Source organism: Triticum dicoccoides, chromosome 1B (genome assembly GCF_002162155.2).
Source record: "Triticum dicoccoides isolate Atlit2015 ecotype Zavitan chromosome 1B, WEW_v2.0, whole genome shotgun sequence".
NCBI lineage: Eukaryota > Viridiplantae > Streptophyta > Magnoliopsida > Poales > Poaceae > Triticum > Triticum dicoccoides.
In genome coordinates, this window is record NC_041381.1 from 35,567,686 (window position 1) to 35,583,010 (window position 15,325).

Below are 15,325 nucleotides of genomic sequence, written 5' to 3' on the forward strand. Positions count from 1 at the left end.
CCACGTTTTTGTCCCGACGCACTTGCCACCGCATCACTACTCATTAACATTCGTCCTTGTTACACTCGCGGGAATTTTGCACCTCATCACCTCTTGTTTGGCAAGCCACCCTCCTATGTTGAGCTCCGCATCTTCGGTTGCCTGTGCTACCCTAGCATCGCTTCCACTGCTTCTCATAAGCTCACACCTCGGTCTGTGGCCTGCATCTTTCTCGGCTATCCTCCTAACACCAAAGGCTACCGCTGCTATGATCCTATCTCCCATCGGGTGATCACTTCACGACACGTTTACTTTGATGAGATGGTTTTTCCGTTTCAGCAGGTACCTTCGGATGTTGCCGCCTTGCCCGCTCCCAGTGACGGCCGCCCACATGCCTCTCTTGGGCCGCTTCCCGGCTTTGAGGGTGCCCCCCGCGCCACAGGTCGAGTCTCTTCCCGGATGGCTGCCCTAGGGGCCACACCTCCCTCGACGCCCGCGATGCCCCCGGCGTCCCCGGCCTCGACCCTGCCGGCGGCCTCGCCCGCCGCCTCGCCCGCGGTGGCGTCGCCCGCCACCACGCCGGTGGTCTCGCCCGCCGCCTCATCGGCGGCCTCGCCCACGGCGGTCACAGCGGAGGCGGGCTCGTCTTCGTCCTCGCCTGCCTCCCCTCCGGACCCGCTGCCCCGCCCGATGACTCGCTCTCGGGCTGGCGCCCTGCACCCGAGCACGCGGTACCGCAGCGATGAGTATCTTCTCGCTGCTTCCGCCTCTAAGCCGTCTCCTCTCCCATCGTCAGCTCGAGCCGCCCTTTGGGATCCTCATTGGCTCGCTGCAATGCAGAAAGAATTCGATGCGCTTCAGCGGAACCATACCTGGCAGCTCGTCCCTCGGCCGCCCCGTGCCAACATCATCATGGGCAAGTGGGTCTTTCGGCACAAGACTCGTCCGGATGGCACTCTCGAGCGCTATAAAGCTCGCTGGGTGGTTCAGGGTTTTCGGCAACGCGCGGGCGTAGACTTCACCACACATTCGCCCCGGTTGTCAAACCAGGCACGATCCGCGCGTGCTCCAGCTAGTCGTGTCCCAAGCATGGCATGTGCATCAGTTGGATATGTCCAATGCCTTCTTGCATGGCCACCTGGCTGAGCAGGTGTTCTATGAGCAGCCCACCGGCTTCGTCGACGCGACGCATCCAGATCATGTGTGCTTGCTCTCCCGTTCGCTTTAGGGGTTGAAGCAGGCACCTCGAGCCTGGTACCACTGCATCGCCGCCTTCCTGCAGACGCTCGGATTTACATCGACTCGCTCTGATGTGTCCCTCTTCGTGTATCATCACGGAGTTGACACGGCCTACTTGTTGTTGTACGTCGACGACATCATTCTGACGGCATCCACTGTCGCGCTCCTCTAGCGGCTCACTGCTCGTCTTCGTGATGAGTTTGCCCTGAAGGACTTGGGTCCTCTGCATTATTTCCTTGGCATTGAGGTGGTTTGACGGCCAGATGGGTTCTTCCTGCATCAGCAGCGCTATGCCCATGAGCTTCTCGACCGAGCTGGCATGCTTAACTGCAAGCCCGCTCCCACGCCTGTCGACACCAAGGCCAAGGTCTCCGCTTTGGAGGGTTGGCCTACATCTGATGCAGCTTTCTACCGCTCCATTGTGGGCGCCCTGCAGTACCTGACCCTGACGTGCCCCAACTTGCAGTATGCCGTTCAGCAGGTCTGTCTTCATATGCATGCTCCACCCGACTCTCATTGGACTGTGGTGAAGCGTATCCTCCGATCAATACGCGGCAACCAGTCCTTGGGACTTACGCTGACGCCCTCCGCCTCCACCGACCTCGTCGCCTACTCTGATGCGGACTGGGATGGCTGCCCGGACACACGGCGCTCCACCTCGGGGTACTGTGTCTACCTTGGGCCGTCCCTGATCCCTTTGTCCTCCAAGCGACAACCCACCATCTCCCGCTCGAGTGCCGAGGCTGAGTATCGAGCAGTGGCTAACGCCGTTGCTGAATGCTCTTGGCTCCGTCAGCTGCTCCAGGAGTTACATTGTGATGTTCACAAGGCCACGCTCGTCTGCTGCGACAACGTGTCCGCCGTTTACCTCTCTGCCAACCCGGTCCATCATCGTCGAATGAAGCATACTAAGCTTGATATACACTTCGTTCGTGAGCAGGTGGCTCTTGGGCGCATCCGGGTCCTCCACGTCCCGACGGCGCAGCAGTTCGGCGACATCATGACGAAAGGACTGCCTACTTCTGTCTTTGAAGAGTTCAGATCCAGTCTTTGCGCCTCCGGCGACGCTTTGACTGCCGGGGGGGGGGGTGTTGAATAGTGGTTTGTGCATGTATATTGTGTAGCCTGGCCCACCTCCTAGTCATTGTATAGTTGAGGTTGTGGCCCACTTTGTACTCCATATATACGTGCGCTTTGCACCGATCAATACATCGTGAAGCATTGCCAAAACAATCGTTTCCAACAGTTCGTATCATCCCATGTTCTAACTGACAGAGTCTTGCTCGGTTTGGCTTGACCCTATCTAACTTATAAAGGATGAAGGGGTAGGTAGTCACAATGAAGGTGGCCACGTCGCCTTTGAATCGCCATGAACAGTACTCGTGCCACCGCCTGTAAATTCCGTGCCCCGCCATGGGCATTTTAGTCATTTCACGCGCAGGCATATAAAAGGCAGCCTCCCCCGTGGAGAAGACCTAGCCGCCACCACCGTCCCACTTGCCCCCCCCTACTCGTCGCCTCCTCTCTCTCTCTCGCTAACCCCTCACTCTCCCCATCGCGCCGGCTGGTTCCGGCCAGCTCCGGCCCGCGCGTCTCCCCCGCGATCCCCGCCTCCTCTCCTGCCGCCGCCGCCGGAGAAGCTCGCCGCCGATGCCGGTGACCTAGCCCGCGCGTCTCCCCCGCGACCCCTGCCTCCACTCCTGCCGCCGCCGCCGGAGAAGCTCGCCTCCGCGCCCACAAGCCTCGGATTCGGCAGGATCCGGGACGAGGAGGGGTGGATGAGACGGGGGAGGAGGAGGAGGGGAGTGTGGGGGCGTCTGGGGAGGAATATCCCTGCCGCCTCCTCCACTCCTGCCTCCGCAAGCCGTCGGCTCCTCTCCTCTCCCCGTCGGCGCCAGCGTGCTGGTCGCGGGGTGTGAGGAGAGCGAGGAGAGGGAGGGGGAAGATGCATGAGGAGGAGGAGGAGGACCAGGCGGTGGCGCGCCCGCCGGATCCGAGGCGCGTGGGAGGGCAGCAGTGGCGCGTTGACCAGATCGAGAGCGACCCCGATGGAGGGGAAGGGACCGGTAGGCGCGTGCAGGCTGCACAAGCTTGGGGGATTGGGGAGATGGCGGCCAACCGAGTTTCTTTGATTGATCTGGACATGGCCATGGCAGCGCACGCAAGGGGCGGAGGCGAGCGACCCTCTGGAGCCACGCACGTCGAGAGGTAGGAGCCGTGTGACCCTCCTCTCCCCTTCGCTTGTCTCCTCCTCCCCTTCCCTTCTCACTCCTCTCCGATCTAGGCTGCACATCTGCGTCCGCGACGTATTTCTCTCTCAATTTTTACTGCTTGATTCTCTGGTTTTCTGACAATCTTTACATGATTGCAGACCTGAGTGCGTCATGTGCACCAGCAAGGTGTGCTTCCATTTGGCAAGGTGATACATGCCTCTGCCCTTTCTCTCTCACAATAACCAATATTTCTAATATTTTTGTGTGATGATTCTTCTGTGAGATGGATCTTTCTAATATTTCTGTTTGATGAAAGTTGTAATCAATTGTCTATTTTCTTGGCACTTTATTATGTGATATCTGTTTGGGGACCTTACTAATATGTGCTAGCTTTCTACTGATTGAAGGGAGGAGCTCGAGCCGCAACGGTGGTCCACGGCGCCATGGCCATCCTCCTTGGCAGGAGGAGCATGCGCCGCAGAGACGGCCGGATCTGTCCAGCCCTCGCGCTGCTGTCCGTCCACCCTAGGGCGACCTGCTGATTCCCGGAGCTCATCACGCATGGTACCTTTTAGTCCTGTTGATTCCCTCCTCATGTGGCCTAATTCATTACTACTGTGCAATATGGATCTCACCTTTTGTTGGTATTGGTTGTAGATGCAGAAAACGGAAGCCTCATGAAGCCTGATGCATTACTACTCTGTGCAACATGCATCTCACCTTTTGTTGGTACTGGCTGTAGATGCAGAAAACGGAACATCTGCCTCCTTTTTTGGTGCGGAGATGAGCCCCTATGGTAAATGAATCTGCGGTAGATCCACTTAATTTAATTCATTTTTGTTGCCTTTAGCCATTTATGCGGTTCTAAAAGTGACTTCACATGTGTTCATTATCTATTGGTGCAGGTATGCAAGTACAGGTCATTTTATAAGAAGGGGATGCATTATTTTCTGGATTGTGATTCTCCGTACAGAACAGAGAAGTTTCTCCAATTTATTTCTTCCCTCGGATTGGACTGATACCAGTACCAACTGTGACTTGGCATTTTTGAGTCGTCTTGATACTTCCATAGTAATCTAACAATGTCTTTGTAGTGGTTTACCTTTTTTTTTGCATAGATCATCTATTATTGTTGTAAAAAAATAACACTAATGTATATCATTAGAATTTTGCAAGAGTAAATATATAAGATGCACATCTTGTTTATACAGTATCCTCACTGAAATCATTCAGTTGGAGCATGTGAATAGAAATAAATGCCTGAAATTTCGATGATCGTGGTTGGTCGCTTGCCACAGATCAGCAGTGAGATATACAATATGGTCAGTTTACTTTTGCTAGGCCATGGTTAGTTAATCATGTATTGCCAGGATTTTCCTTCGCGTCTATTCCTTATGGGTTGTTCTAGAGGCAATTTGGATTTCTCTTAGATACATCCATGAGTAAGTAATATTTAGTAGTTATCTTGACCTATTAATCCCATTTGATTGCGTTGCGGTAACAAGGAAGAAGGGTCGGTTTATTTTCCACTGAGAATATAGGATCAGCTAGGACTAAAAGGTCGGGTCCCCTCCTATTCTTTGCATTCATTCATTTGTCTATTTGCTTGGAATGCTTCTACAAAAGGACTAAGTTATGACTGCTCACTGTCACTATGTCAGATACCATTTTATTTATCTCATTAAGTTGTATTGATTGGCAAAAACACCTCGCAAATGCCAAAAAATAAGCAACTCCTCTTGATCAGCTCAAGAGGACCTCCAGTGGCTTCATGGTATTTCTTAATGTATCTATATACCAGCCGAACGGGCAAATACTCAAGTGACTGAATGTGGTGACTATAAAAGTCAGAACCGGGTACTTTTATCTCTTGTGGAGAATATAAATATTTTTGTGGGTGCTCTTGTGTACATATAAAAAATTGAAGGTGGTCATGATTCAGCTGACTAGGTTTTTTTCTATGTGAAGGAAAGAAAAAAGTTGGTACCTAATAGAACCAAAGTAATTGATCCTCTTCTGTACATTTGTAGAAATAAAACAGAATAGCTTGCAAAGTAGTTTTGATATCATTTTTGGAAATAGCATACAGGTAGTCATGTCAGGTTTTCTATGATCCAAATAAGAGTACACATGCCTTTATTTTAACATACAGATTAAATGTTGACAAGTACATTTTGATTGCTTAGTCAGTGTATTGTCCGTTCAAAAAAAAGTCAATGTATTGATAATAGTTTGGCTTCCTTGGTAGTGTAGATTCAAGGAAATTTATAAAATTCATCCATTCTTTCTTCACTTTTTTGTATTTATATATGTTCTGTACTGTTGAGTTAACTCAGTTGCAGCTATAAAAAGTCAATGTATTGATAATAGTTTGGCTTCCTTGGTAGTGTAGATTTTCAGCTAACAGTTTTGGTTCCTACTATTAAAACATATACTGCTTTTTAAGAGAAACATACCTAATGTTTTATTTGATTAACCCTGTATGTATAGCAAATTTCTTCTAATTTGTTTTTCTTAAGTGCTGAAGACTTCCATAAGGACGCAACTACAAATAGTTCTTATCTTCAGAGGGTAGCCTTAGTCTCTCTAGCTTTTCTTTTTTGGTGTTGATAATTGGATTAAATATGTTAGATAGCTGCTGAGTATTTTGATTTGTTCTTAGGAAAATCGTTTACGCCAAGAGATAGAAGACCTGGAGAAGGACACTGGGTATAAGTTGAGAGTTCTCGCACAAAATCATCCGGACACACAGTAAAATGGATAGATGACCCGTTTGCGCCTCAAGAAGTCATAGGCAGGACCAAATGTATGATGGAGCGCACGACCAAAACCTATCCACATAAAATTCATGCATTCTTTCTTCACTTTTTTGTATTTATATGTTCTGTACTGTTGAGTTAACTCAGTTGCAGCTATAACAAGTGAGCTCTATATTCAATTCAGCTAACAGTTTTTGTTCCTACTATTAAAACATATATTGCTTTTTAAGAGAAACATACCTAATGTTTTATTTGATTAACCTTGTATGTATAGCAAATTTATTCTAATTTGTTTTTCTTAAGTGTTGAAGACTTCCATAAGGGCGCAACTACAGAATCATCCGGACACACCGTAAAATGGATAGATGACCCGTTTGCGCCTCAAGAAGTCATAGGCAGGACCAAATGTATGATGGAGCGCACGACCAAAATCTATCCATTTTGGTCGTGCGCTCCATCATACATTTGTGCCTCTAAACTTAGTTTGTTGACTAAATTGTGTGGTTCCCTTTTGCCGTTCTCTACTCTTTTTGCCGTTTTAACCGTAAAATATGATATATGATATAATGGTTATTTGTACATCGAGCAGGTGATGTAATTACTTTCAATAGTGCTTCAGCTCTGCAATCGACAGTTTGACCTCATGCTAGGGCAGCCTCAGCCAGTTGCCTCTTCTATCAAAGGTAAAGAACAAAAGCCTTTTTATTGATATTGCTGTATGGAAAGTTTACTGGAAATTATGATTCTAAGTGGGTGTGAATAACATGCTTTGTCTTGAAGTAATGACATATGGAGAAACTATAGTTCCCATACTAAACTTGGTATTTTGATTCACACAAAGTTTCCGTCTACTGATGATTAAACCCATACTTGCCATATGAATAAAGTGACATCAAAAGGAAACTGAACAACAGAGAGAATTAAGGATGCCTTATAAGCATGTTTTCACTTAAGATAGACTAGAATGACTTCGCAAATATTTCTGTCAATATAGATTGTCAAGTAGCAGTAGCTTATACAGATAGCTGCAGTTGTTGGCTGCACATTACAACTTCATGTTATTCCGCTCTCACCATAATAATCATTTTTTTGTTCCATATAAAGTGGCAGTAGGTTCTTTTGTTGCCAATGATTAATTATCTGATCCCTTGAGGCATTAATATCATGCTAGCTCTGTATATTGCTGGTGGTCTTCCCACTGTAATTCATTGTCACCATGCTGCTAATTTTGAGTTTTGCTTGTCTTGTACTCACATGTAATTCCTTTGTTCCATCTTTGTTTTGTTATGTGCCAGTGCTGATGGAAGACATCCTGAGTCCTTATTGCATGCTAGAGAACAACAACTATCTTGTTGGTGATTCCCCTGATATTTGGTTCTACAAGTGTGGCATATGGACCAATGAAAGCAAAGATATTCTCAATGTAATAGCTATATGGGTTGTGCCAAATGGTTTAACAGTGGAAGCGTCACGCTTAAGTACCTGTGGAAGTGTACTATGCAAGCATTATCAGACAATGCAATGACACCCTGTTTGTACATTCACACCCTTTGAATGCCGCAATCAGACTAAGAAGATGCCTAAATGAGCTGTGAGGCTGCCTCCATATAAGTGTTTCTGTAAACCGATCTATGTCATTCTACTACATGTACTGCTATCAGCAAAGTTTGATAAATTGTATCTGTCGTCATATCCACACTAAGGGCCTGTTCGGAGACTTGCTAGCTTCTCAAAAGCTTCTCATATCCAGCTTCTAGCCTCACTTCTCACTTCACGTGGAGTGAAGCAAAGTGTTCTGGAGCGAGGCAGCTTCTCCCCAGCACCTGGGTGAGCTGGCAGTCCAACGGGGGCGGTGAAGCCCAGCTTCTTGCCACCTTGGGCCGGCTGGAAGCAGTCCATTTCGGGCTAAACTGCAAACAGGCTAAAAAAAGAGAGAAACGAGCTGGGCGTGGTCGTCCTGGTGCCGCTCCTAGCTTGGGAGAGTCGCTCGGGTGTCAATGGCGTCGGGGTGTAGCTCCTCTGAGACATGGGGGCGCAGCTCCTTGCAGCAGGCGCGTCGGACGGCGGCGAAGATGGGATCCGGCGGGAAATAGACCGGGGCGGCCGGATCTGTAGTCACAGGGGGCGATTTGGCCGGCGACGGGGGCTGCCGAGCGTGGTGGCCGGAACGGCGGCGCTAGGGTTGCAGAGGAGAACGAGGGGAAGGGAGTTGTGAGCGAGGGGTTTCCTGCGGGATCGAGCGAGTTGGAGGTGAGGAGCGAACCGTTTTTCTTGGCGGTGGCAATCCGGCCGTAAATAACTGCAGCTTCCGATTCACAAATACATGAAGCGGGGAATCGGTCGCTTCAAAAAAATGGACTGCAGCCCATCGTGGCTTCCTGGAGTGCAACTTCGAGAAGCTATTCCGTTCGGCCAGGCTTCGGTCAGAATTTTTCAGAAGTTTAGAGTGGGAGGAGATCAGAACAGGCCCTAACTTACTCGCTTTTCTGAACATTGTATTTTTTTTTCACTTGAAAACCGATCTAAGTTAGTCTACTATCTGTAATACAATTCACATTGCATTGTCATCTACTCCCTCTGTTCTCAAATGTAAGTCTTTTTAGAGATTCCAACAAGGGATTGCATACAGAGCAACATGAGTGAATCTTCACTCTAAAATATGTCTATAAATTTGTATGTTGTAGTCCATTTGAAATCTCTAAAAAAAATTATATTTAGGAATGGAGAGAGTACATCTCCTACTTACTCACTACTAACATTCTTTCTAATTCGCTTCTTGCGCCATTGGCGCAACCGGGTCATCTAGTACAACAACAGCCAAGTGGTGGGGGTGTCCATGATTCTGAAGCTGCCGCAGTTGGGACTGCATCAATGACAGCTGGTGGGTCAACTACTCAGGATAGGACCACTAGTCCATGCACAAAAAGAATGTTGGCACTTCCCGTTATTTGTTGTCTCTATCTGATACACAATTATGTCCCAGGTGTAGTTTTTTATGATTTGGGGGGCAGCTCTAGCTCGGATGGTCCACTGTTCTACCAGTACCCATATAGCAACGAGGGATCGGCCTCACTTCCACCGCTGCAACCAAATCTAGCAAATGAAGGTACTGAAATTAATTGTTGGGTGTTTGTGTGCGTGGTGGGGTGTATACTAAAATTGTTTTACTTTTGGAATTTTGGCAGTGCCACTGGTACAAGGCTTGATCATGGAGGATCGCTTCGGACTAACACCATTTGATCGTGGGCTCTCACATGTAGAGATCGATGACGATGTTGCACTCACCTACTACCAACTCATGCAGCTCTGTAAAGATATCAACAAGCTTGCAAAGTAAGCAGAAATCGACCTGGCATTGTTACAATTATTGGTTTTTTGTTGGCTGCTGTGTTGACTTGTGCTTTGGTCATTTGTCCAGGGTCTGGTTCCACCACGTTTTCCCGTGGACGATGATGACAACTGGTGATGGGTTCAAGGACTGGTTCCGCCATGAAATAGGGGTCAATGCTGAAACAATTGAAGCATACGTCCGTGTTTTCAACGAAAAGGATCAGATCATGCTGGGAGGCTTGAACGTGCCTAGATGGAGATGCCTGTTGTCCTTACAAGTCTCTGTAAGCTACAAAAACAAAAAATTGTGTTCGCTGGGACCTTAAGATATATCTACTGGCGTGTGTTACTGACGTGCTTTCGTAGCAGCACTCCTGGGCTATCCACACTACAGCTTTGCGCGTACTCGTATGGTGAGCTCCTTAACTTGGCTGCAAAAATTGATTTTTTTTTGAATGTCTCCATGTCTTGATCATATATGTTGCAAGCCTAATTGGAAAATCATAATACCATTCATTTTACAGCTGTACTGCCCTGTCCTTCATGAAAACATCCTTGGTGGCAGCTGGAGCCTTTATGGTTTTGACATGCGTCATCGCGTGTTGACGGTTATGGACCCCATGCTAACCAGCCTACATGAGCACGATCCAACTGTGGACATCATGATGAGGGGAATGGCTGCGGTAGGAAACTTCCTTGGAAATGATGGCAGGGAGATCAACATCAGTGAGTGGACCGTGAAGAACAACAAAGGCTGGCATGACCCCTGCTCACGGTTAGTTCCCTGGCCTTGGGTGCAATTTAACTTGTTTGCTTTGTTATGTGCTGATCTGGAATCGAAAAATGCACCAGTGAGGACTCTGGGGCCTACGTGATGTATTATGCGGAGAACTTCGGAGGTGTTGGTCTGATGAGGCCCATTGACACGGTGATTGATCTTTCTCTGAAAAATTGCTTGTTCTGATTTATTACTTCGCAAAACCCCTGACCCGAACTCTGGTTTTCTTTTCCAGCTAGACATCATTAGAAGGCGCAAGAAGCTGGTGTACGACGTCATACAAATGACTGGGAACCTTGGTGATCGTCCTCTGTTCCCCTAACTGATGGAGTCTGGTGACGTCTAGATCAATGTGGGTCATGCTATATATGCAGATGCTTCAAGAACTAGTTTATGCGTGTGTAGTTTGCAGTGCTGCCATTTGGTGACTGAATACACTTCAGCCACGTGTAATAAATTCGCTACCTTTGTGTGCTACCAAACTCCCCATATTATTTAATCGGTATGTGAGACCAAAGAAGGCAGCTATGCCTTCTAGTAGTATTAATTTCGTATGCGTCTTTGTACCATATGTTTTATTACTAAGTCTGAATGAAGGTTTTGTTAAACATTACGTATATTGCATATGCGCTATATATCTTGGATGACAAGCTAGGTAGTTAGAGATAAAGTTGTTTTTATTGTTTTAACTTCTTATCTCTTCTCGCTATCCCGCATGTTATATCTGAGGTTCGTTCTATCGATCCCTCTCTCTGTAACGCCACGAGACGTCTCTCGTAATACATCAATAAATACCTGCGGCTCTTCCTGTTCTCGAGAGTAGGAACGCTTCCATATTTCACATGGTAATCAGAGCCATTTTCTTCCATCTCGTCTAGCCATCCCCTTCCTTGAACTCGACTATGTCAACATCCTCATCCGTCGTTTCCTCCGGTCTCAACAACAATGTCTCCGAACCACTTACCAGATCCAACTACATACCCTAGCGTGCTCAAGCCCGCTCCCAGATCATGGGGGCCGGTCTCTTTGGGTACATCGACCAAACCATAGCCGAACCACCAAAAACCCTAACTAGCAAAACCTCTCCAAACCCTGCTTCTTAACTTCTTATCTCTTTGGGCAAAGATCAGGTTGTTCCAAACCCTGCTTATGCACCTTGGTTGATTCAAGATCAACAGATCATCGCCTACCTGCTCTGCAACCTCTCCAAGGAAGAATTAGTTCAAGTAGCATCCCTAGAAACTTCTGCCGCCATATGGTCAGCTCTCGCCAATATGTTCTCTGCCCAATCCAGATCCAAAGCCAATCATGTCCGCATATCCCTCACCACCGCCCAGAAAGGAACCCAATCCGCCTCTGTGTACTTTGGGCACATGCGCGGTCTCGCCGATGAGCTAGCAGCAGCAGGACAACCCATCACAGAGAATGAACTCGTCTCCCACATCATATCCGGTCTTGACATGGACTATCAGCCAATAATCTCGGCACTTGATGTGCGTCCTGATGATGTCACAGTCGATGAGCTCTTCGGCATGGTGGCCACTTTTGACCAGAGGGTTGAGATGTTCCAGGGCACGGGTGCGGCTGCCTTCAAATCATCAGCAAACGCCGCATCACGCGTCCGAGGAGGTGGCTCGGCCAAGGGCTATCGCGGCGGCGGCAGCGGTGGCAGCCCCTACCCCAACAACGGCGTCGGCGGTGGAGGCTACCCCAACAATGGCGACAATGGTGGTCCTCGTCGTGGCACTGGAAACGGTGGCGGCGGCCACTACCCCAACAACAGCGGCGGCGGCGGAGGCTACTATGGCGACCACGGCAACCACTATGATGGTGGCGGTGGCGGCTCCAACAACAACTACCAGGGAGGAGGACCCTTCTACACCAACAATAGGGGCGGTCAAAACCACTACAACAACGATTTTCGCGGGTATGATGAGTATGAAGGCAAGTGTCAGAGTTGTAAGAAAACTAATCACATAGCAAAGCAATGCAAGTGGCGGTATGCTGAAGATAAGAAGAAGGTTGCTGCAACAACCAACACATCCTATGGTGTAGACACCAATTGGTATGTGGACTCCGGAGCAACGGATCACATCACCCATGAGCTCGAGAAGGTCACAATGCATGAGAGATACCATGGGCAAGATCAAGTTCATAATGCAGATGGAAAAGGTATGGAGATAAGCAATATTGGTCATTCAATTATTCATTCCCCTCATAGAGATATTCATCTTAATAATATTCATCACTGCCCTAGTTCATCAACGAATCTCTTATCTGTTCATCGCATTGCTCTTGACAATCATGTGTTTTTAGAGTTTCACCCCATCTTTTTCTTGATCAAGGATCAGGTCATGAGGCAAAATCCTCTACCGAGGTAGATGCGTGGACGGACTCTACCCGTTGATTCGCAAAGTTAGCAGATTCAATAAACAAGTTTGTGCCGCCATTAAACTCTCCTTAGAGCGATGGCATGCCCGTTTAGGTCATCCTTCCTTTACTATTGTCAAGCAAGTACTTAGCAAGAATAAACTCCCAGTTGTTGGAGAGCATAATTCTGAAACAATTTGTGATTCGTGCCAAAGAGCCAAAAGTCATCAGTTACCATATCCTGTCTCAACTAGTGCTTCTACCAAACCATTACAACTCATTTTTTCTGATGTGTGGGGCCCTGCTCCTATCTCTGTTGGTAAACACGCACATTATGTTAGCTTCATTGATGACTTTAGCAAGTATATGTGGATTTATCTTCTCAAGAAAAGATCCGATGTATTTCAAGTTTTTCACAACTTTCAAGCACTTGTTGAAAGAAAGTTTGATAGCAAAATCATCACCGTCCAGTCTGACTGGGTTGGTGAATATGAGAAACTCAACTCGTTTTTTCAGAAATTGGGAATATCTCATCATGTTTCATGTACTCACGCTCATCAGCAAAATGGGTCTGCTGAACGCAAACACAGACACATTGTTGAAGTAGGCCTCGCATTACTTGCTGCCGCATCTATGCCACTGAAATTTCGGGACGAAGCTTTTCTCACCGCTGTACACCTTATCAATATTCTGCCTAGTCGTGTTATCAAGAATGAAACTCCTACCGAACGTCTTTTGCATGTCAAACCTGACTATGCACCACTTCGTGTGTTTGGGTGTGCTTGTTGGCCCAACCTTCGTCCCTATAACAATCGGAAACTTATGTTCCGGTCAAAACAATGCGTTTTCCTTGGCTACAGTGCACAACACAAAGGAGTCAAATGTTTAGATGTTTCCATCGGACGAGTGTATATCTCCCGTGATGTGGTCTTTGATGAGACTCAATTTCCTTTCTCTACTCTTCATCCTAATGCCAGATCTCTCCTTAGAAAAGAAATTCTTCTCTTGCCGTCACATCTCTTTGGCGCAGCTAGTGGGGAAGAAAATAATTGCAATGATCAATATTTGTCTAACTCTCCTAATGGTGTGCCTGAGTTTACTGTTTCAGCAAGTCCCAGCAAAGAAAATAATGCAAATCCACCAGAAAATCAAGATGAAATTGATGCTACAGTGCAACATTTTATGTGCACGGGTTCCCCTGGCGTATCTGCTTCGGGATCGCCGCCCTCTGCAGTGCGATCGCCTTCGGGATCCACCCAAGAGACCGCGCTAGGCACGGCAGGTGCAGCACACCCAGCTGCCGCGGGATCCGTGCGGTCGGCGGGGCCTCCACCAGGGTTTCCCCACCCGATGCATGCATGCCGGCCCAACCAGCCAAAGGCCTCCGCATGGCGGTCCTCCACACCCGGGCCCTCCACTCGCGCGGTCTCGCCCGACCACCCGCGCATGGATGACGCTCCGCTCTTTCCCGAGGCAGATCCATCTGACGCCTCGGTCGGTGTGGCCCACGACGCGTCCTCGGGATCGGGCGCTGTCAGCGCTCCCGGATCGCCTTCGGGATCCGTTGTGGCTGCTCCGCTCCAGTCGCCTGGATCTTCTGCGGCTGCGCCTTCTACAACACCACCTACGCCACTACGCACCAGGTTACAAAAGGGAGTCACTACAAGAATTAATTACAAGAATATTTCCAAATATGGTCTCACATGTATAACAGGAGAATCTAGCGAGCCTAAGACTTTAGCTGCAGCTCTTGGTGACTCGCGCTGGAAACATGCAATGGAGGAAGAAATCTCTGCTTTGCACCGTAACAAGACATGGCATCTCGTCCCTCGTCGAGAAGGTACAAATCTCATTGACTGCAAATAGGTTTACAGAATTAAGAGGAAATCTGATGGTTCCATTGATCGCTATAAAGCTCGTCTAGTTGCAAAGGGTTTTAAACAACGCTATGGCATTGACTACGAGGACACCTTCAGTCCTGTCGTCAAAGCAGCTACTATTCGTCTTGTGCTCTCTGTTGCTGTTTCCAGGGGATGGTGTCTCAGACAGCTAGACGTACAGAACATGTTTCTTCATGGTGTTCCGAAAGAAGAGGTGTACATGAAACATCCTCCTGGCTTTGAGGATAAAAATGCACCGTTCCATGTCTGCAAGCGTGATAAGGCCCTGTATGGACTCAAGCAAGCCCCTCGAGCATGGTACTCGCGCTTGAGTATGAAACTGCAAGCACTTGGTTTTGCTCCTTCCAAGTCTGACACATCTTTGTTTATTTACAACAAGTTTCATACTACCATGTTTGTTCTCATCTATGTCGATGATATTATTGTTACTAGCTCATCTAGTGCCGCAGTGACAGCCTTGTTAAATGATCTTAGAACAGACTTTGCTATCAAAGACCTAGGAGACTTGCACTACTTCCTCGGTATTGAAGTTCAGAAGACTGAGCATGGCATTCATGTGTCACAAGGAAAATATGTTACTGATCTCTTAAGTAGAATTGGCATGCAGGATTGCAAACCCTCAACTACTCCTTTGTCTAACTCAGAACCTCTCTCCCTGACAGCAGGAGAACTCCTGTATCAGGAAGACAGTACCAGCTACAGGAGTATTGTTGGTGCACTCCAATATTTAACTCTTACGAGACCTGACATCTCCTT

The 15,325-nt window shown here is 47.9% G+C and overlaps 1 protein-coding gene and 1 long non-coding RNA gene across 4 annotated transcripts; both read left to right on the forward strand.

The window, feature by feature from the left end:
* Positions 1-2,710: 2,710 nt before the first annotated feature.
* LOC119317725 lies at positions 2,711-5,818 on the forward strand. 2 transcript variants are annotated; one of them, XM_037592224.1, is made up of 5 exons: positions 2,711-3,426; positions 3,590-3,637; positions 3,839-3,995; positions 4,089-4,227; positions 4,337-5,818. In XM_037592224.1, exons 1-4 carry the CDS (start codon positions 3,164-3,166, stop codon positions 4,110-4,112), a joined length of 492 nt encoding a protein of 163 aa, XP_037448121.1. In that variant the 5' UTR covers positions 2,711-3,163; the 3' UTR covers positions 4,113-4,227; positions 4,337-5,818. The 2 variants fall into 2 exon arrangements, with proteins under 2 accessions (XP_037448121.1, XP_037448127.1); XM_037592230.1 differs by having other exon boundaries at positions 4,095-4,227.
* A 359-nt stretch (positions 5,819-6,177) lies between these two features.
* On the forward strand, positions 6,178-7,603 carry LOC119317737. Of its 2 annotated transcripts, none has more exons than XR_005153738.1 (3): positions 6,178-6,237; positions 6,780-6,873; positions 7,486-7,603. It is a non-coding gene; the product is annotated as an uncharacterized LOC119317737 (long non-coding RNA). The 2 variants fall into 2 exon arrangements; XR_005153737.1 differs by having other exon boundaries at positions 6,190-6,597.
* The last annotated feature ends 7,722 nt before the right edge of the window (positions 7,604-15,325 follow it).

Excerpts from the sequence above, each read along its gene's own strand:
- LOC119317725 (XM_037592224.1), top strand. The coding sequence starts at position 3,164 with ATGCATGAGGAGGAGGAGGAGGACCAGGCGGTGGCGCGCCCGCCGGAT. Across the intron at positions 3,427-3,589 it reads GGAGCCACGCACGTCGAGAG|ACCTGAGTGCGTCATGTGCA; the intron begins GTAGGAGCCGTG and ends ACATGATTGCAG. Across the intron at positions 3,638-3,838 it reads GTGTGCTTCCATTTGGCAAG|GGAGGAGCTCGAGCCGCAAC; the intron begins GTGATACATGCC and ends TACTGATTGAAG.